This window comes from Homarus americanus, unplaced genomic scaffold (assembly GCF_018991925.1).
Source record: "Homarus americanus isolate GMGI-L3 unplaced genomic scaffold, GMGI_Hamer_2.0 scaffold32929, whole genome shotgun sequence".
NCBI lineage: Eukaryota > Metazoa > Arthropoda > Malacostraca > Decapoda > Nephropidae > Homarus > Homarus americanus.
Genome location: NW_024737097.1, coordinates 4,433,726 through 4,456,609, shown reverse-complemented (window position 1 = coordinate 4,456,609; position 22,884 = coordinate 4,433,726). Strand labels below are relative to the sequence as shown.

Below are 22,884 nucleotides of genomic sequence, written 5' to 3'. Positions count from 1 at the left end.
GGCAAAAACTACAGGCCCTTTTTCAGCAGAGTCAAAGGTATTGTTACATGCTACCTGGAGTATACCATTATTTACTAAGTAGAGCATTTAACCACCAATTTACATGAATAGTTTTGTAGATTTATTGTTACTGATAAACCCGCCAACCTAAACAAAAGACCCTAATAGAAGAAAATATATGATGGCTTTCTTGGGCTGTCCTTGATCGGGTAGTCTCTATTTACCATTGTTAGTATACCTCTATGTACAGGTACATGGTTTGCATAACTGCACTGTCTATGAACTGTATATTGCTTGTATACCTGCACTGTCTATGCACAATGTTTGTATACCTGCACTGTCGCTGCACAGTATATTGTTTGTATACCTGTACTGTCTATGTTCATTGTTTGTATACCTGCGTTGTTTATGTGCATTATTTGTATACTTTCACAAACTTGAAGATACTGAATCAAAATAAATATTTACTGAATACTAGTCATCTATGTATCCATCTATCGATCTGTATTTAACTATCTATCTCCAGCTCTGCATTTCCTATTCTGACGTTAATATCTTTGCCAGTGTTGAAAAAAATGACGGTTTATTAGATAATGCAGAAATTTATTTACTTACCATCTCATTACACACACACACACACACACACACACATATATACACACACACACACACACATATATATATATATACACATATATATATATATATATATATATATATATATATATATATATATATATGATTCACATAATACATAAACATATTCTGATTTTCACACTAGGTATAAGCAAGGAAATATTTCTAACTGTTTCCTCCCCACCCCCCCCCCCTCCACACTCTCCTTCGTAGGGACCAAGCAAACAACAGTTGTCTCACCGTGTCCCCAGGCAACATACACCACACGTTCCCATTCCACTATTCACATTATTTTCTTCCTTCCGCTGTACAGTATCTCACGTAACCTCTAACTCTTCATGACTGATGTATGTCCTAATCTGACTACTCTTATAATTAATACTTTAATTGCTGAAGCGCACTAATACATTAATCATCATTATGCACAACACTACATACGTAATCTTACCAGCCACTCGTATGGTTACCGGGCATGTTCTTCTTGACTGGCTCTTTAAGTATTCATGTCCATGGAGCTGTAGTGGTCTAGCCTGGATAGTATGATTTTACAATTACACCCTGAATATATTCATTTGTCACAGATAAGGTAACTGGAATGAGGAAGACGCATGACAATAAACCTCCTCAGGCGTAGAGTATGAGACAACCAAGTGGCATGTCATTATTTACATAGCAGTATACTAGGGTTCGGATTCTTTGATATATATATATATATATATATATATATATATATATATATATATATATATATATATATATATATATATATGTATATATATATATATATATATATATGCAAGTAAATCACTGTAGGTGCGCGTAATCCAGGTATATGCTGATAACCACAAGGAAAGAAAACACAAAGTTCCCAAGCGCTTTCGTGTAATTCACATCTTCAGGGGTGAGTACAGACTAAGGGGAAGTACAAAACTAGGTATATATATACAGAGGAGGGTGAGATCAAGTCCACAATGGTCAGGTATTAGGTAATGACCCTACTAATATATATATATATATATATATATATATATATATATATATATATATATATATATATATATATATATATATATATATATATATATATATATGATAACCACAAGATATACCTAGATCACGTGCACCTACAGTGATTTACTTGCTATATATATATATATATATATATATATATATATATATATATATATATATATATATATATATATATATATATATATATATATTCCCGAATTGCCTTTGGCTCTTCTTCAGCCTATTGTGTTTATCAATAAAATTAACAAACTGAATTAACGGATTTTGTTGTTATGAAAAGAAGAGAAAAGAAAAGAAAAGAAAAAATGAGAAATGATATTGCAAACCGTCAGGTGGCAGTAGCCGAGTGTACCGATACTGAGGTGATAATTTTTACCACACGTTGTGAAGACAGTAAAAAATGGATACCGCTAGAGAAAACGGAGGTTCGCGTAGACTGCACTTTTTTACACTTTATCCTCTTCGCCACTGATCGGCTAGTTAGCCGCTTGGGCGATCGGTCATGTCTTTGATTACTTTTCCTTTTCATTTATCTTCTTCACCAAAAGATCTGCTCGCTAGCCGCCCGGGCGATCGGTCATGTCTCTGTCACGCACTGTTGGCAAATACTGGGCATTAGGGAGTGACAGTTTGGCAAAAGTTTTCAAAATCAAGTGGCTTGGGTTGGATTATTTGTCTATCGGCCACGCTGGTTCCGAATATGTTTGAATCTTTAACATCAGTGCATTAGAAGGTTTGTGGATACTTTTCGGTTCGACATAAAAAAAAACAAGAATAATGGTAGACATTCTTTATTATTGGCATGTATGCTTCAATTTATCAGCAGCACACTAGCACAGTTGGCACACTAACATTGGCTGTCCCCACAGTGTCCCCTCAGTCCCAGTGTCCCCACAGTCTAGCACTGGTAGTCCTCTTTCTTAGCCCTCCGCTTGTTTCTCTTCCTGGCCTCCAGCTTGTTCCAGGTGACCTGGTCCTGCTGCCAGGCAGAGCTGGCCACGTCTGCCGCCTCCGTGGTGAGCTTCACTCCTCTTTCCACTGCGGTGGTGGTGCAGGGCAGACCTGGCTCACTGTACGGTTCCTCCAGAAATTGCTCCAGTTCCTGGTCACTGTGCTGGAACAGGATGGGAGGGGAGGAGCTGGCCTTCTGCAGATCAACCAACTCTGACAGCTTGGTGGCTGCCAGATTCAGTTGAGGGTTCCTCACTTTCCTCACTGTCTTTCTCTTGTGCCTTTTTTCCTTCTTCCTCAGCTGCTTGATGATGTTTAGGGCCAACTCCCTCTCACTCTTGTCCATGGAGGCCAGCAGTGAGACCAGCACCACCTCGTGCTGGCCGAAGTAGCCGTTGAACTGGAGGTATGGAGTAAGCAGCTCCACTTCCTCCAGGGTGCAGTACGTCCTCACCCGGTTGATGATGGCGAGGAGGTGGCGTGGGCCCTCCAGTAGCAGATTCCTCTGCCTGATCTCCAGGAAGGAGGGCACGTAGATAAGGATGATGAAGGAGGTCATCCGTCTCTGTGACTCGCTGGGGGAGGTGGTGCTCATGTAGGCCCTCAGCTCCCTGCTCTCCGTGTTTTGCCATCTGGCGTTGGTCATGGCTCCGGCCCGTGCCCTGGCCCATCTCTCCTCAATGTGGCCGGACTCCACCGTCTTGGCCATCTCCAACAGATACCGGGTGTCCCAGCTGAACTCCTCCCAGACGACGGAGGGGATGGCATCCAGGAGAGACCTGAGGTAGGTGTTGGTGACGGCCTCGAATTCAACCACCGGAAGGTCCCACACGTTGCCGGTCAGCTTCCGAGCCTCCTCACCACTCCAGGAGGCGGGACCAGTGGTTGGGCCAGCGTAATGGTTGAATAGATGGCCGAAGAGCTTCTCCAGACTGTGGATCAGGCAGTGGATGTGGAGGAGAGGCCGTCCCAACAGCCTTTCAAACTCGGCGATGAAACCGTGATTATAGCCACTCAGTTTGTTGCAACCGTCGCTAAGGACAACCAGGAGGTCGGTGGTGTCAATACCGCGCTCCTCCAGGAAGGCCAGCAGGCTGGTGGCCAGGTCTACCCCCTTTCCCCCCACCGGGACCAGGTGACCAAGGAACTCCTCACCAGGGAAGCCGATCACTGCACAGTCTTCCCTCTTTTCCATGGCGAATCTCTTGTGGTTCTTCTCACCTACACCAGTCACTATCTTGTTCTCATTGATCCTCTCATCTACCATGAGACCTCTGACCTTGAATCCCCTGAACTTTTCTTTTTTCTGTTCTCGTGACCTCTTCCTGACTCTCTCCACTTTCTTCCAGTTAGTCACTTTAGACTTGTCCCCTTCAGTTATGATGTTGTCTGCAGCTCTGATGGTGTTTGCGATGTGAGCCACTGCATCATTGGATACCTTGAACCTGTCAGCAGTTTCTCCGATCCTGTCCTCGGCTTCTTTCTCCCTTTTCCTTTTCTCTGATCTTGCTCTCCTGTCGACCATAGCCTTGAACTCATTGTCATTGACATCCTTATAATCACTATCTTCTTCCTGAGCACTGTCATCCACTGCCGACACTTTACACGACATCCTCTCCATCTCCTCCTTACTCTTTGACCTCATCTTCTCAGTTTTCCTCTCTTCCTCAGCCCTTTTCTTTGCCCTCTTCGCTTCCTTCTCCCTCTCTTCTTTCAGCTTGGCAGTCACAATTTTGTCAACGCCATCAATGCAGCCCTCCCTTCCCGGTTTCCTCTGGGCTGCCAGGAAGCTTTTCTCTCGTTCGTGCACTTTGCTGTCGTCTGCCACATCAAACAACTTCTCAGCTATATCCTCGAACCTCATCTTCAGCTTCCCGTTCTTCGTTTTCTTCCTTTTCTGTTTCTGTCCATTTCCCTTCATCATCATCGTCTCCCTCCGCATCCTCCACAGGTCGTGGACTCTCATTTTCACCCTGATTTCAGAGATAGTGGGGACAGTGGCCTTCCTATACACATCCAGTACCTTCTCAGTCACCTTGTTGGTGGCATCCATATAATCAAAAGCATTTGTTCTTCTCCTTAACCTCTCGTTTTCTGCTTCATAAGCCAGGGCACTTCCAACTTCCTTGTTCAGAGGCAACTTGTTAGATGGCAGAGGCATCCGAACCCCGAACACCTTATCGTTACCCTGGCGCAGCTGAGTGTTGCTAATCTGACCCATCTTGGTGCCCTTTGAACTAACTAATCTTAGGATGACCCATCTTGGTTGCGGCCCTTTGAACTAACTGCAAAACAACACAGAAGAAACAACTTTCAGCACTTCAATATCACCACCTATTGAACAATATTTTATTCAAAAGTACGGACTGAGATTTTGTCCTTAACTGTCCAAGTCAAGCTACTTGGGCTGAATTCGTTGATCAGCCCTGGGACGAATATTACCAACGGCGTGAATAGATTCCGTGGAATAAATTCAGGGCATTCCCGTCCAGGGAGCCTCAACAAACTCTGTAAATATTGCCATTGGCCTGCCATTGGCACATATACGGAGTTTGGTAATGTTCCATGAGCGGGAATGTCCTGAATTCATTCCACGGAATCTATCCACGCCGTTGGTAATATTGGGCCCTGGTTTTCGAAATATACGTATGTGGTGACTTGCAGCAAAAATATCGGCATAATTTGTAGCGCATTGAGTTGTAAAACAATAGCATATTATGAACCAGTGTACACAGTAGTCGAATAATCCAATTCAATAACTTGATTTTAACAGGTTGTGCCACATTGCCAGTCCCTTTATTATTTACAGTTTTTTCGCGTTTTTCATGCCAAACCCAAAAGTATCCACAAACCTTCTAATGCAATGATGTAAAAAACTCAAACATATTCGGAATTAGCGTGGCCGATAGACAAATAATCCAACCCAAGCAATTAGATTTTGAAAACTTTTGCCAAACTGTCACTCCCTACTGGGCATGCACCGGCTCCTGAATGTGCCTGAACTCGCTCCAGCGTTGGTCAAGTCTTGTCTTGAAAGAGCTCACACTCGGTGCCTTCACAATGCTCTCTGGTAGATTGTTCCAAGAGTTTACAACCCTCACTCCGAAAAAGTTTGCCCTCACAGTTTTCTGGACTTGCGGCTTCTTCAATCTTGAGCTGTGACCCCTTGTCGGGCGAACGTCCGCCAGCTCTAAGTAAGGACACTCAACTGAGTAGTGCCTCCTGAGATGCTTATACACCTCAACTAGGTCCCCCCTTACCCGTCTGTAGTATAAGCTAGGCAAGTTCGGGCGCTCCAATTTCTCAGGGTAGCTGAGGTGCCGAAATGCAGGCACTGTACCATTACACCCAGCCATCCAAGAACATAAGAATGGAGAAATTGCACCGGGCCTATTGGCCCATACCGGGCAGTCCCGTTTACACCGAACCTTTATCGCTCATATATCCATCCAACCTATGATGCAGCTTTCCAGCGTATTCGTGTTAATGATGATGTTTGGCAACGTGTTGCACTCATCCACTACTCTGTTTCTAAACCAATATTTACCTATCTCGCGCCTAAATCTAAATTTGTCAAATTTAAAACCATTGTTACGAGTTTGCTTCTGGTTGAATACCTTTTTATATCACATTTGTTTAGCCCTGACTTAGATTTATACAACTCGATCATATCGCTCCTCACTCTACGTCTCTTGAGGGAGTGTAAATTAAGATGCTTTAACCTGTTTCTGTACTCAAGGTTCCTAATGTCCAGGATTAGTCTTCTCATTCTCCTCTGAATTCTTTCTTGGGATTCTATATCCATTCTGTAGTAAGGTGACCAAAACCGAACTGCGTAATCCAAGTGAGGTCTCACATGCGCAAGATATAGTTTTAGGATAACCTCGCTAGTCTTGAAACTAACACTCCTTTATATGAACCCAAGTACTTTGTTAGCCTTGTTTTGAGCAAATACATATTGTTGTCGTAGTTTAAGACTCCTACGTATTATTACTGCTAAATTTTTCTCACAGTTGGCTTTCTCTATAACAACGTTGTTCATCTGCTATCTGCTTTCTCTGTTTACATCTCCTAGACTAAGTACTTTACATTTGTCCACATTAAATTTTATCTGCCATTTATCAGACTGAAAATTTTTTTTTTAGATTTTTCTGTAGTTTTGCAGAGTCCTCGTCAAATTTCATTACGTGCTCTCTTTAGTATCATCAGCAAATTTACTTATGTTGCTGCCTATGCCTATATCTATGTCGTTTTTTAATATAATAAATAGTAATGGTCCAAGTACTGAGCCTTGGAGTACTCCACTAAAGGCGTTATCCCAATCAGATATAGTGCCGGTAATGATTGCTCGCTGTTTCCTGTCCTGTAACCACGCCCCAATCCATTTTAGAATATCTCCTCCAATTATGTGAGCCTCCACTTTTCGTATTAGTCTTTCGTGGGAGATTCTGTCGAAGGCTTTGCTAAAGTCGAGGTATACCATAATCATAATAGTGCCCGACATCCACTGATTTGAAAACAGTTGAAAAGAATGTTAATAGATTAGTCAGATATGAACGCCCACTTGTGAAACCGTGTTGGGAATCATTGATCAACTTGTGCTTCTCCAGGTGATTTTGAATAGAGTTTGAAATTATTGCTTCCAGCAATTTGCCTACAATTGATGTTAAACCGATTGGACGGTAGTTAGAGGATAGTATCTTATTCGCTATCCTCCAGGATTCTGGTACTACACCCGTTTTTAAGGACATGGTAAACAAATTTGCTAAGGGTATACTAAGCTCTTTCTTACATTCTTTTAATACTCTGACAAATATCTCATCATGACCTGGTGACTTATTAGAGCTTTAGCTTGTCTATTTGCTTACTAACATCGTTACTAGTCACTACTATCTCGCTTAATCTATTTTCTTCACTATCTCTGTATATAGTCGGTGCTTCGGGTATTATGTTTAAATTTTCAGTGGTGAAAACTGTTGAAAAATATCTGTTCAAGTTATTGCTCATTTCTCTGCCGTTATCCGTTAGCTCGCAGTTTTTTTTTTTTTTACAGGGATTAGCCCACTCGGGCACAAGTCACTGACCCACATCGGGGCCTGGGGGCCAAAATGTAATAATAATAATAATAATAATAATAATAAAGAACCATAAAAAATAAGAAAAATTAAAACAAATATCAAGAGTGAGAAACAATATATGTATGTTGTGTTGTGATAGCCCACCTGCTGTCAACCTCCTATATTTCCCACTTCTGAACTTTACCTTGTACTGTACCCTTCCTGTACCCTCAGAGCTAATGCTCTCGTCCCTCCGTATCACCAACCAATGGTACGAGAAACAATTGAGACCCTGCAATTGTGTGTAAATGAGGCAGAAAGTCAGATCAGCAACAATTTTCATGATACTGACTGTATTGGTCCAATCTTGTCTCCTGTTATATAGTGATGCATTTGTGCATTAAGTAATTCATTATTTAAACTGCTGTGGAACTCGTCAACCTCAGATCTCGTGATCAGGTCATCATCAACCTCATATTTTGTGTGGTTATCGTTGTCAGGTCACCAGGTAAAGTGAGGTCGCCCTCTGTGGGTACATTGTGTCAGGTCACCTCACGTGAGATCATGTAATTCACCCCCAAGCGTCATACTCATTCTCTCAGCTGCCTTTTCAACCTATCATAGTTTGTCCTTCTGAAATCTGGGACTTTAATGGAATTTTCCTTGGTGGCTGATATTAAGTTCCACTTAAAATCTCACTTCTTTGTGATCGCTGTTAGCTAGTTCGTTCCCTACCTCGACATTAATCATGAGGTTTTCTCTGTTTGACAGAACTAAATTGCGTATATTATTATCTGATGGTTTATACAATGAATCGTAATTTCCATCTTGTCTTTATATAGAAAATTATGCAGAATATATTATGTCACGTTACATCCTATCAAAAGCAGCTGATGAATAATGTGGCAAAATTAATCTGATGTCAAACCAATATATTATTTTTTTAAGCTCCTGTTATCATGCCGCTTTCATTATTTTCCTCCTTCTGCTCCTCCCCCTCCTCTTTTAATCCCTCGGTTGGTCCATATATCAGGGGAGTAACCCACCCGTGAAAATAAAGACGGAGCAGCTGTGTGTGTGTGTTTACCTTAACTAACCGGATATTATGACAAAGTTGAGGTGTTTGAGGGTCGATTGGTGGACAACGTGGAGGTAGATGAGGCAGCACCCTGGTAATATTTACTGACGGTCCTCCAGGTGGAATTTGAGGTTAGTAGGTAGAGGCATGAGCCCCTTTTGCGTACACAGAGTAGTTACAAATTTTCACGAGGTATCGATCAACAAAAGAACCATTTCTTTCAAGACAGCTGTAATACTCGAAAGACTTCAGTCATGTTAATATTGTTGTATCTGATTACGTAAATATTAGGCATCTAGCTTATTTCTCCTGATGATTAGACACCCTAACGCTAACCAAATCTTACCTAACCTGACCTGACCTGACCTAACCTAACCCAACTCTTCCAGGTAGCTTTATTTAGGCTGATTGATCATTACGTGAAATAAGTTAGGATGCCTAATCTTCACGTGATCCAACAAAATATTTCAATTTAAATTTTAACTACGTGGCGATAACTCCAAGTGATGACATATGTAGGCGACAATTATAACAAACAACAAGCAACAACATCAATAATAATAACAACAACAACAAACAAACATAAACAGCAACTGCAATAACAACAAACCGCACCAACAAACTAACGAACAACAACAACAACAATAACAACAACAGCAACAACAGCAACAACGACGACAACAACAAACAACAAAAAACAACATGAACAAACTATAACGATAACAAACAAGAGCAAAAACAAACGACGATAACAACAACAACAACAATAAACATTAACAGCAACAGCAATAACAACAAACAACACGATCAGACTAACAGGAAATCTATCAGATGAATAAAAGGCCTCATTAGAACACAGTTATTTATGACTGGCGCCTTTTGGGGGGCGTTAGAGCCTTGTGTCCTCTCTGAGCAGCGTAACGGTAGATGATAAAAACAGAGTCATTCTTCCGTAACCCTTCACTAGTCCTGAGGGTGGAGGCGGCCGTTGGGGAGCCATGTGGGTCAAAAGACCCCCTCCCTAGTCAGGCCATAAAGGGATTGTACTGGGTAACGTCTTGGCTTGGATAAATAGCTTAGGAATTCTTTTATCACTTTCCAAGATAACAACAGACTGCACTAACGTAACGTAACGTAACGTAACGTAACGTAGCCTAAGAAAAACAAAGGCGATTACCAGATGTTTTTACACTGATAATACTGTACCCGTAAACTAAAGATGTAAGGTGAATGCATCGAACTAGTTGACTTATGGGGTATTAAATGATAGCACAGCATGAAGGCGAAAATACAAAAAATACAATACAAGGTTAGATTAGTTTAGAGTAGGAACCCTGTTTAGACCATCAGGTGCAGTAAGCTGGGAGGCCTAATCTTCAGGCAATCCCAACTTCTTGTGATGGAGAAAAAACATTCGGGGACTTTATATTGTTCATCATATATAAATCTCAAAATTTTTGTAATAATTTGTTTAAACTATACTGGATATTTTTTTGCTGGTTTTTTACTTCTTCGAAAATTTAAATTTGGGTGAAAAACTATTTATTTACTTTCGGATAAGAACAGAAAATTGTCTTATGGAAACTTGGTGGGTACAAAAATGTAATGCTATGGAGAGAGAGAGAGAGAGAGAGAGAGAGAGAGAGAGAGAGAGAGAGCTTTACAGGTCTCTTCAGAAAATTCAATTAACCATTATTAACCATTTTTGTACAGGGTCCCATCGGAGTTGAATAAATCGTTTGAAGTTAGTCAAATAAAATAATAAAAGTGAAGATGTTAACAACAAATTAAAGATTTACTGTGCTGTAGGTCAAGTAATCTAGAGGTATCCGCTCTTAAGCTAGCAGAAATAATAATAATAATAATAATAATAATAATAATAATAATAATAATAATAATAATAATAATAATAATAATAATAATAATAATAATAACAATAATAACAATAATAATAATAATAATAATAATAAATAATAATAATAATAACAATAATAATAATAATAATAATAATAATAATAATAATAATAATCATAATAATAACGATAATAATAATAATAATAATAATATTAATAATAATAATAATAATAATAATAATAATAATCATAATAATAATAATAATAATAATGATAATAATAATAATAATAATAATAATAATAATAATAATAATAATAATAACGATAATAATAATAATAATAATAATAACAATAATAATAATAATAATAATGAAAATAATAATAATAATAATAATAACGACAATAATAATAATAATAATAATAACGACAATAATAATAATAATAATAATAATAATAACAATAATAATAATAACAACGACAATAATAATAATAATAATAATAATAATAATAATAATAATAATAATAATAATAATAATATTAATATTAATAATAATAACAATAATAATAATAATAATAATAATAATAATAATAATAATAATAATAATAATAATAATAATAATAATAATAATAGCTGGATAAGACAACAGTTCCTCAGTCAGACAAAATAATTCAACTAGTCCTGTCTGTCGATCAGTCAGTAGGTCAGACAGTTAGAGTTAGTATTCATAGAGCTGTATTATGCAGATAGATTCATATTCATCTTTCACTCCTGCAGGACACAGCAGCTGCTACGGCAGGAGGTGCAGGTTGCCTCCTTACTTGATGGTGGTGATGATGGTGGGTCTCCTGCAAGAGAAGTTAGTACAGCAAGTGGCCGCTCAGGGTTCAAGGGCCGCAGCAGGCCTCTTCAGGTGGGTGATGGTTCAGCCTTTCAGTGGTGGGAGTGTTCAGTTGTTCAAGGGGGTGGTGGTTCAGTCTCTCAGTGGTGGGAGTGTTCAGGTGGAAGGTCTAGTTAGGTTAGGTTAAGTTTGGTTTGGTTCTCCCTTGTTTCTCCACAGTGGTTCCCCCGGTCACTTCTGTAGGGAGAATTCACTGGGCAATCCCCAAATTTTTTTGTTTGCTATTCAGGGAAACGCAGGTGTTCTTGAGTAAATCTGGGCCGCTGATTTCAAATCTGAAGTCAGAATTCAGCCATCACATCACGTTTCAAGTTATGTATATGTATTAATGATACCCGGCAGCTATATTTGACACTTTATGAGTGTATATTGCCACATTGTACATTTAACAACAGTGCTTAGTAATTACTTTCACATCATATTGAGATAACAATGATTGATCTCCACGTTTATAATGCGTAGTATACAACTCAAGAACATAAACAAGTTACAGAAAAAGACCCCAATACAAACATTAGGATATGCTAAGCTAATTTCAATATATTCAGCGTAAGCACCGCTCGGAAGTGTTCAAAGTTATGTGAGACACTTACTCTTGCGTTTGTGTGTGGAAATGATCTCCCGTTGTAGGAGCCAGCAGTAATCACCCATCATGTTTGGGTTGAACCGACCTTGATACCTAGTTTCCATCACCGACATGTCTTGGTGGAACCTTTCACCATGCTCATCGCTTACCTGACCCAGATTAGAAGGAGAGAAATCAAGATAAGAATGCAAGAAGTGCAATTTAAGAGACATCCTACAGCCCATTCGCTGATAGGCCTTTAGCATATTGTCCACTAATTCAGCATACTGTTCAGCTCTATGGCTCCCAAGAAAGTTCTGCACAACCAACACAAATGCTTCCCATGCTGCAAACTCAAGTGGGTTCAGTTTATTTTTGAACTCGCGATAATCCATCAGTTCTCGGATCTGCTTTAAGTTTAGCATCAGTTTTCCCTGCGCCAAACTCCTCTCTGAGATACTGGAAGCCACTACCGTCATGTTCCATTGCCTTTACAAAGTTTTTCATAAGGCCGAGTTTGATGTGAAGCGGTGGAAGGTAGACTTTCTGAGGGTCTACCAATGGCTTGTGCTGCACATTGTACCTGCCAACTGTGTGTTCATGTCTTTCAGGCCAGTCTTTTACAGCATAATGATTGCTGTCGTCACGGTTGTCCCATAGGCACAAGAAGCTCATATGTTTTGAGTACTCCAGATGCAGTCCTAGGAGGAGAGAAATCACCTTTAGATCACCGCAAATGTTCCACTCATGAGCTGAGTAATTAATCACTTTCAGAAGGATTTCCATCGACTCATACGTCTCCTTAATGCCGACAGCATGAGCTACAGGAACAGAAGGTTTTTTGTTAACTCTGTGTAACAACAAAGCTTTGAGGTTCAGTTTGCTGGAGTCTACGAAGAGTCTCCATTCATGAGGCACATGTTTCTTTCGTAGCTCATGCATGAGGCCATTAACGTTAGTACAGAAACAAATATAATTTTCTATCTTAAAAAAGGCAGCTAAGTTTGTGTGGTGATCAAGAAAGAGGGAAATTTTGGTACCTTCCTTTAGGAGGTTCCATTGATGTAGTTTGGAGCCCAACACTTCTGCTTTCTCCTTTGACAATGACAGGTCTCTCACCAGATCGTTCAACTCTTCTTCATTTTGCAGGAATGGCTTAATTTCCTCAGATTAAGATTCATACAGTTGATCCATATCAGCATCATCGCACTCATCATCATCAGAGTTGTCATCGCTTTCAACTGCAGCAGCTGCTAGGGTAACTGGCACAGGCGAATCCAAGTCATGGGGGACCGGCTTCAGAGCAGACTTACATTCTGGATAAACAATTTTTTATTTGTTTTTCTTTGAGAAACCAGCAATCTTTGTCAAACAAAAGTAGCAGTCAGAGTGATGATTCGTTGGCTCACGCCATACCACTGGCACAGCAAAAGGCATTCCCTTCCCTTTGCCATTCAACCACTGCGTAAGCCCCGAATTACACAGGGTGCAGCAAACGTGAGGTGCCCAGCTCTTGTCTTGGTCTTCAACTTTATATCCAAAATAATACTTGTAAGCAGTTTTCACTCTGTTGACAAGGTTCTTGCACTGGTCACGTGGAGTGTATTTTCCACAGATATAGCAAAAGTTATCAGGGTGATTCACACAGCCTCGTCTGTTCATAATGTCTGTAGTAACATAGGCCTAACCTGAAAATATACAGACAAAATATTAGTTTATACCCTGAAAAGATGTAGATATTATTACCATGAAATAAATTCCAAACTAGATGCATTCTTAAAAGGTATACATTACATTTAAAACCTTTAATATCCAGTTCTTAAGCCAATTATGCTGGGTTGGTGCGAGGCAGCCCAGTGTAACTGGATCATATGTATAACTTAAAATCCTGACGGGCTGGGAAAATTCTGAGTTTATATTCAAAATCAGCATACTTGATTTAGTCTAAAACATATGTATTTACACCAGTAGCAAAATTTTGTTGTCCAGTTATTGAAGGGTCTGTTAGATATTTGGAAGATTCAGTTTATTTTTTGTAAGAAGTGTCATTGATGTAGTTTGAAAATTAATTGATTAAAAATGCAGTGATTTATGAGTCGGGTTAATGAAATAAAATTAAAGAAAAATAAATAAATTATTCTTTGGTTAGTTCAAGCATGATAGACAACATATGAATGGAAAATTAGTTATGAAATATATATATATATATATATATATATATATATATATATATATATATATATATATATATATATATATATATATATATATATATATATATAATCCTCAACCAGCCAGGATTCGAACCCACGGCCAAAGCCTATATATATATATATATATATATATATATATATATATATATATATATATATATATATATATATATATATATATATATATATATATATATATATATATATATATATATATATATATATATATATATATATATGTATATATATATATATATATATATAAATATATATATATATTTATTTATTTATTTATTTATTTCATTACAATAAGATAAATTTTAATTATCCCTAAAACATGTTATGTGTTTCAATAGGTCCAAACTTGGGGATCTATATAATCTTCGCGAGTCGTTTCGGGAAGCAGTCATACCACAGTTCCCTACGTTTGAACCAACCACGATGACACCCGGCACCACCACCACGGCAGCACCCCAAATAACACAGTCGAGTTTGGGCTGGTGGTCGTCGTCAGCCGCAGATGTGAACTCAGACAATGTTTACTCAGAGTTGTCAGAGATATACGGTAAAGGTCTGAGACAGGAGCAGCCCAGTGAAAACGGACTCTCTGAGGCGGATATGCGGCAGCCAAGTATCAGTGACTCGCAAAAGAGTGTCTCGGGGAACGACATCGGGAACGACCATATCTTGAACGACGGTGATCTGGGAAGCAGCATGAACAACAATCTCAGAGGTAAAAATATTGAGGATGGTGATTTTAATGAGACGAGTGAGGTGCAGGGTCGCGAGAAAGACGTCCCCGAGGAATACTGGGCGAGGATAAAAGGCATCTTCGGGAATATGAAGTCTATTTTGGAACAGATGTACCCACCGGAGACCAAAAACGAGAAGTTCTCCTTTTCCTTCTTTGACAAAGCCATCGCCTTGGGAGACAAGGTACATTTTCTCAATCAAATGCAAGGCACCTTCGATCATGGTCTTCTAGGGTTCCTCTCCCATAAGTGGGAAGACGTCAAGGAAAATATCATAAACAGTCATCCTATCTTCAAGTTCGTCGCGTCCTCCAGTAGTCAACAGATGGGTAGGAACTTCATGATAGCGTTGGTACGGAAGGTTGGTCACATCCTACATCGTCAGGCCTTCACTCATCTATCCGAGCTGGACTTCGTCACAGAGCTCATGAGATCCTCGGGCTTCAAGGACTTCGAGATCCATCAGGTGTTCGGTCTCCTGGACTTACCCACAGACTCACTTAGGGATAACGAGACGCTCACAGCAGAATCCCGCCAGTTGGGCTACAACCTCGGACTCGACAAATCAGGTGGATATGGGCACTCTGGCGGTGCCGGCGGCTATGGCGGTGGCGGCGGCGGCTATGGAGGCGGCGGCGGCGGCGGATACATGCAGAGTTTCGACCCCTTCGTGCTCTTGGCTGGTCTGGCTTTTGCGACATTCCTGGCCTACCTCATCTACCGTCTACTGTCCAGCACAGCGGCAGCAAGGAGGAGGGAAGTACCAGACGTCTCGTTGGCCCTCGATCTGTCTGACCTTCCTGACGTGGTAGGCAACCTGTACACCTGGCTGGAGAATACCGAGAACTTGTACGGACGCTCTGGAAGGGTAAGTAGTACTCGCTTACGCTGACTCTAACCTAGAGAGGATCTTTGGGTTAAATGTTTATGTTATTGTATAGCAGTCAGGTATATCTACCCTGGGCTAAATGAACACCAAAAAGTATCGTTTCCCAGACCAAATTCACTTTTGAATAGAGCCCCGCCTATTCTTAATATCACTGACACCCATCACAGATCATAAAAATTAACTGGTTGCTTGCATAGATGTGACTCAACAACCAATCAACTTGCATGAATCTTGACGGTTGCTAAGGACGCCTGAAGAAGGCGAGGCTTTTCCCATAGTTTATTTAGTATAAACAATACAGAATATTAGAAATATCATAGAAAATTCTTCTAAAAATAATTAAACAACAAATAAATTTCCGATGCATTGCAGCTAAATTTGTTCTCTGAAATAACTGGAAGGAGGAGCATATATTTGAAAGAAATATATAATGATAAAAAATCATAAATTTACCCAGGCCAAATTAATATTAACAATCACAATGATTTTATATTCTGCTCACATCAAATGAATTTGGAGAGAGAGAGAGAGAGAGCTATCAGTGGGTTAACACTTCTCTTTCAGGAGGATCAGAAGGAGGAAGGAGCTCTAGACTTCAGCTCTGCGGCCAACAAGATGTGGTCAAGCTTCCAGGTGGACCGTCTGTCTCACGCGTGTGTGAAGAGATACATGTGTGACTACGTGACCTCCACCAGCACCTCCATGATGACTCCGGACTCCATCCTCCAGCAACTGGCTTTGTAAGTTCTCGTCCATTTGAATAATTCTCTTTGTCTTTCTATGGGTCACTCTGTCTACGTCCCTCTGTCCTTGTTCCGTCAGTCATTGAGTAAGTCATTTTGCCTTTGTTTAAGTCCATTTGTTTTTGTACACGTCCCTCTATCTTTGTGTAAGTCCTTTGTCTTTTTACAAGTTCCCTTGTCCTTCTATAAGTCCTATATCTTTGTGTAAGTCTTTTTGTGTCCCTCAACCTATCCATGAGTCCACCTGCCATTACCCCATGACCCATACTCACGAGCTCCTAAATGATGCATCAATTCTCGTAAGTCTTATGAAATATTAAAAAAAAAATCCTAAAAACTCAGAAATTTTCTTATTAGTCTCTCTATCGACCACAAACTACTAAAACTACTTAATAGGATCATCTGGTAGTGTTCGTGTTCTGGGTATCAAATTCTATCTACAGGAGCGAACACAAACACCTGGATAGTTTTCGTAGGTTCTATTTACTGGATAAAAGATATGTACACAAGGGGGGTAGCGCTCCTTACTCTGTCCGGAGGTCAACTGCTCCCTAGGCGACGTATGGTAAGTGATACATAAACAGCTTCCATATGTCGCCAGGCACATTAATTAAGTATGTGGGACATGGTAATTACATTGCCACACGCTGCTAGCTAGGCTGAATAAATAATGTATATAAATGGAGCACATACATAATATACATACATAATATATAATACAGCATACATAATATACATACACCTCCCTCCCCCCTATACGCTCATAGCAAAGTCTTGAGTGGACCTTTTTTTTTGGATCCGTTCTGAGCGTCGAGGGACTTGATCACTGGGAAGGGTATGGGACTCAACACTGGTGGCGGGGTCAGCAGAAGGCATTGTTACTGGGCGGAGAAAACGGCGGTTCCTCCACCACACACGACCACTGGGTAACCGCACCTGGTAGTCCCGTGACCTACCGAGACCTATGACTACGCCCACTTTGTCCCAACGTAGGGAGGTCGGGTCCTGAACACGGACTTGGGTGCCGACACTCAACCTGGGGAGAGAACGGGCGTGGTCGTTGTAGCGGGCGACGACGTCTTGAACACGTTCGGCGGCTCGGCGATCACAATCCTCTGTCTTGGCCTGCCACTCCTTGGAGAAGGATGGAGGGTGAGCAGGGACACAAGAGCGAAGGGGGCGTCCATACAAAACCTGGGCAGGGGAGCGTCCGGTGTAGTTAGGTGTGTTGCGGAGTTCAAGAAGACCCCGGTCGAAGGCCTCGCAGTCAATATTCCCAGAAGGGGCCACCTTAAGGATGAGGTGCTTCAAGGATTTGACAGCAGCCTCAGCGTGGCCGTTGGACTGCGGGTAACGGGGCGATGAAAACACATGCCGGACTCCCTATTGGTCAAGGGACACAGCAAAGTCCCGGCTTGTGAACTGAGGCCCTCCGTCGGTTCGCAGGCATACAGGAACGCCCACGTCACGGAAGTAGTGGCGAAACTTGCTGATGGTGGCGGCAGACGTCGTGTCATTACCGCACTTGATGACTTGTGAAAGAGGCCTAGGGGTACTTGTAAGCCCGGACCTACGGCCTAGAAAACAGTGCGTTAATGTTCGAAATAAGGCAAACAGAGTATTGGGTTTTATATCCAGAAGTGTAAGTAACAAGAGTGCAGAGGTCTTATTGCAACTATATCTTGCGCTAGTTAGGCCGCACCTCGATTATGCGGTTCAGTTCTGGTGCCCCTATTATAGAATGGATATAAATTCACTAGAGTCGGTGCAGCGAAGAATGACAAAAATGATTCAGGGACTTAGAAACCTTCCATATCAGGATAGGTTAAAGAAACTTAACTTGCATTCCCTAGAAAGACGAAGAGTGCGGGGAGATATGATAGAAGTATTTAAGTGGGTGAAAGGAATCAATAAAGGGGATATAGATAAAGTTCTTATAATATCCGAGCAGGATAGGACTCGGAGCAACGGATTCAAGTTGGATAAGTTTAGGTTTAGGAGGGAGATAGGAAGAAACTGGTTCACAAATAGGGTGGTGGACGAGTGGAACAAGCTTAGCAACTTTGTAGTAAGTGCGGGAACTCTGGAAAGTTTCAAAAGGAGGCTAGATAGATTCATGGATGATGGAGAGTGGTAGTAACTCTCGACAGGAGCTGCCATGCACAGGCTAACCGGCCTATTGCAGACTCCTTATTTTCTTATGTTCTTATGTTCTTATAACAAGGAAGGACTTTCCTGACACAGAGAAAAAGTCGGCCGACACAGACTCAAAGGGGCGGGTGGGGTTGTCGTCACTCATGAAAGGTTCCTGCTGCTGGCTGGGTTGTAATACTTGGCAGGGCTCACACGCACGGACAACATTGGAGATGTCGGAGTTGATACCGGGCCAGAACACAGTCTGTCGTGCACGTCGTTTGGTGGCCTCAGCTCCACGGTGACTGTCGTGAAGGCGAGCCAAGACGTGGGGACGTGAGGCAGCAGGGACAACTACACGTGCTCCGTACAGAACAAGGTCTCCGTTGCAGTAGAGTTCATCGCGGAGTTTCCAATATGGGAGCAGGGTGTTGTGAAGGTCGTAGCGGTTGCTAGGAAATCCATTCCTCACACACTCGACGAGTCGGACGTAGGAAGGGTCATCTCGGGCTGCTGTTCGAAGGTCCTCCATTGCCTTGTCGTCATCTGGTGACAGGCCCGAACGAAGGGATTGGACGACGTGTAGAGTGACCACAGTCCTGACGGAAAGAGCGAGGTCGGCGTCGAGCACATGGTCTTCTGGAGTAGGGTGGCTGACAGGAGAGCGGGATAAGGCATCAGGGATGCAGAGCTCCTTACCAGCACGCCACACTGCTGTGAAGACGTACGCCGAGAGCTTCTCTTTCAGACGCTGGAGGCGAGGGTCCTCAACGGCGTCCAGCGTGTAGTGGTTGAGGATCGGGACAAGCGGGCGATGGTCGGTCAATAGGTGAAAGTGTTGCAGGCCTATAAGGTAAAACCTGCACTTGGACATCGCCCAAACCACAGCCAACAGCTCTAACTCAATAGTGGCGTAGCGCGTCTCGGTGTCAGAGAGGAAACGCGAGCCACACTGGACGAGCCGGAACTGCCCTCCACCATGATCCTGCAGTAGGGCGTATCCCACGCCGTACAAGCGTGAGGCATCTGTCTGCAGAACCGTCGGCAAGGCTGGGTCAAACGTGGCGAGGACAGGTGGACTAGACAGGGCCTGTTTCACTTGCTGGAAGGCCTTGTCGTAGTCGGGGGTCCACAGGAATGTCCTCTTGGGGCTCATTAGGGGGCGAAGTGGTTGGGCAGCTGCGGAGATGTCCGACGAAAACTCTGCTAACTGGTTGACGAGACTGATGAAGGACCTCAAGTCGGTGAGGTTAGCAGGGGTGGGAAAATCCGTGATGGCGCGGGCCTTTTCCGTGTCAGCTGCGATACCATTCCCTGAGAGGGTGTACCCACAAAAGTCCACTGAAGAGCTGGCCAGAACAAACTTGTCGGCATTTAGGTTGATGCCGTGCTTCCAGCACCTGTTGAGTACCTCGTAGATACGGCAGAGGTGATCCATGTAATCCTCATCGTACACGAGTATGTCGTCGACCACTTTCACGCAGTTTGCCAGACCTTGTAGAGCCATATCACCTTGAAGACAGAAAGCGTCTCCTGTAGCAGCGAATCCCATGGGGCCACGGCAATAACTGTAACGTCCATGCGGGGTGATGAAAGTTGTAAGTGGTCGGTCTTCTTCGGCAAGCTCTATCTGCCAGTATCCACACAGGGTGTCCATCGTCGTGAAGAAGTGCGCCTTCGGGTTCACACTGCGTATAGCTGCAAAGGGCGTGGGAGAAGGGTGCGCAGGACGAGACACCTGGCTGTTGAGCTTGGAGAGTTCAGTGGTGATCCGAACACCACCTTTGGGTTTTGCGACGACTACCATAGGGTGACACCATGGAGACGGGTCATCACCGGCTGGTGCAATAATTTCTTGGGCGACCATGGAGTCCAGCTCGTTTTTGACCGCCTCGCGGAAGGCCAGGGGGACCAGTCGAGGGGTGTAGATAGCGAACGGCTTCGCGTCGTCCCTCAGGTGGATCCTCATGGGGGGACCTACCATCTTCTTGAGAGGCTTGGATTCCAGAGCGGACTTGGTAACCAGAACGTCGCTGAATTCCTTCAGGAAGTACTTCCGAGCATCCGAAGGAGAGGTGTCACTGGCAAGAGGCAGGGGTAGGGCGGCAGCAGGGTCGTTGCTGCTCCCTTCTTGCACCCTGTTGGCGTGTTTTACCTCGAAAATAGGTTTGGGGAAGCCCTGGGAGATGATGGCCAACTCTTGACAATGTCTGTAGGACAGCAAAGGAGTCGGGACACCGTTATGCACATCAATCCAGGCTTGACACGACCTGTTGCCAAAGGTGACTTGTGCTTGGAGTGAACCTAGGGCTGAGGCCATCTGTGAACCATCTGCCGTGAAGCGGAGATCCTTGGGGGGCGGTCCTACATCACTTGGAGAGAGCCACAAGCATTGCAAATGCTGGGGACCGATGGCTGTAGCATCAGCGCCGGTGTCGGACAACATCTGAAGACGGGATGACACACTGCCGTAGGTCACGATGACACTGATGTACTGGGGGACTTTGGTCCTGGGACGCGGGGGGGAGCACACATTCCTAATATGGCTCGAGCGTTGTCCAGGGTCGTCATGCTTCTGATTGGAAGACTGTGGGCGGCCCTCACTGGTGGAAGGGCGCTGAAGCTTCTGCCGACGCTGTCCCTTGGGTTTGTTGGTAAGGCAACACTTGTCATAGTGGCCCAGACGACTGCACACATTGCACTGGACGCGTTTAGCTGGGCACCGTACTGTGAGTGACCAGTGGCCCTTACGGTCACAACTGTTGCAGGTAGACTCAGCAGCTGGACACACCTGTGTTCCGTGCTGCTTACCACAGTTGTTACAAAATGAACCAGGCGTGGACGTGGTGGGCGAAGGCGTAGGAGCAGACTTCTTGTCCTTCTTGTACCGGGACACAGCGCGTACAACTGTAGGGGGAGCTCGGATGGCAGAGGTGGCACACCTGGCAGCCTCATAGGAGCGACATATCGTCAACACATCCTTAAGAGAAGAGGAAGAGTCGAGGGAGGTGAGGCGTTGGACAAGTTCCTCGTCCTTAACACCCATCAGGATCACCTGCTTCAACTGGGTCTCCTCGCACTGCTGGTGGTGGCCTAGGCATATATCTACCTCTTCCGAGGCTCTCTTGAGTCGTACATAAGAGGCGTCAAAAGTCTCGCCCTCCATCTGTCTGCAGCTAAACAATTCCCTCCTGCGCAGAGCTTCATTCTGCTGTCCTTTGATGTGCCGTTGTAGAATGTCCAGTACCTCCTCTACAGACAAAGAAGAGGTCGGAGGTACCTGCAACGTATGTTCCAAGACACGCTGAGTTTCCAAGGACAGGCACATACGCAGCTGAATGAGTTGTTTAGGCTGTGACAAACTCTGGAGATCCACCATTGTAGCATAATCAGTCCACCGTCGCCGCCATTCACGAAAAGTCTGGAAATTCACATCAGGCTTCAAGATGGGCGGTGTTTGAGCTGCCGCTTTAGGTGGGGCTGGGGGGCGTGAAGGAAGCATTGATGAGGTATCTGAACCAGTCAATACCGAGGCAGTGTTAGAATCAGGGGCTTGGTTAACAGTGAGGCGAGATATCAAGGCTTGAAACCGTGCACTGTCTTCCAATCTCCGTTGGTGGTCTCTTTCTGCTGCTGCTTGTCTTCTTTCTTCGTCCTCCACACGTCTTTTAGCAAAGTCGTGACGCCGTTCATCTCTCATAAACTTCATTAATGCAATTATATCTGGCGACAATGCTGAATATCGAGGTGAAGGGCTGCACGATGTGGTGGAAGCTGGAGCGTCATGGTCAGCCTGGTCATCCATCTCTGTAGAGCTGTCATCCGATTGACTCATCCGGGCGTTGGCTCCACGACTGCGTAAGGCACGAGACATAACTACGTCATCTGTGTACTGTGTCTTAAATCAGTGTTGACCGGTCAGCCCATCGTATCAACAAGATCTCAGACAAAAAATTAATTAAATACACAGATAAGTAGATTATATATATAAAATATATATAGAGGGATAGCCGCAGTCAGTGTGTGTGTATGTGTGTGTGCTGGGCGGGCGAGAGCACTCTCCTCGAGCTGTGAGGGGGGGTG

The 22,884-nt window shown here is 42.9% G+C and overlaps 1 protein-coding gene across 1 annotated transcript in view; it reads left to right on the top strand.

Moving 5' to 3' along the window:
• Positions 1 to 22,884, top strand: part of LOC121873179 — a 42,713-nt gene that overhangs the window by 18,171 nt on the left and 1,658 nt on the right. Inside the window, exons 2-4 of the mRNA XM_042376514.1 lie at positions 11,383 to 11,518; positions 14,641 to 15,904; positions 16,490 to 16,665. Of these exons, the coding sequence (XP_042232448.1) occupies positions 11,383 to 11,518; positions 14,641 to 15,904; positions 16,490 to 16,665 (1,576 nt within the window). The remainder of the gene's footprint in view (positions 1 to 11,382; positions 11,519 to 14,640; positions 15,905 to 16,489; positions 16,666 to 22,884) is intronic.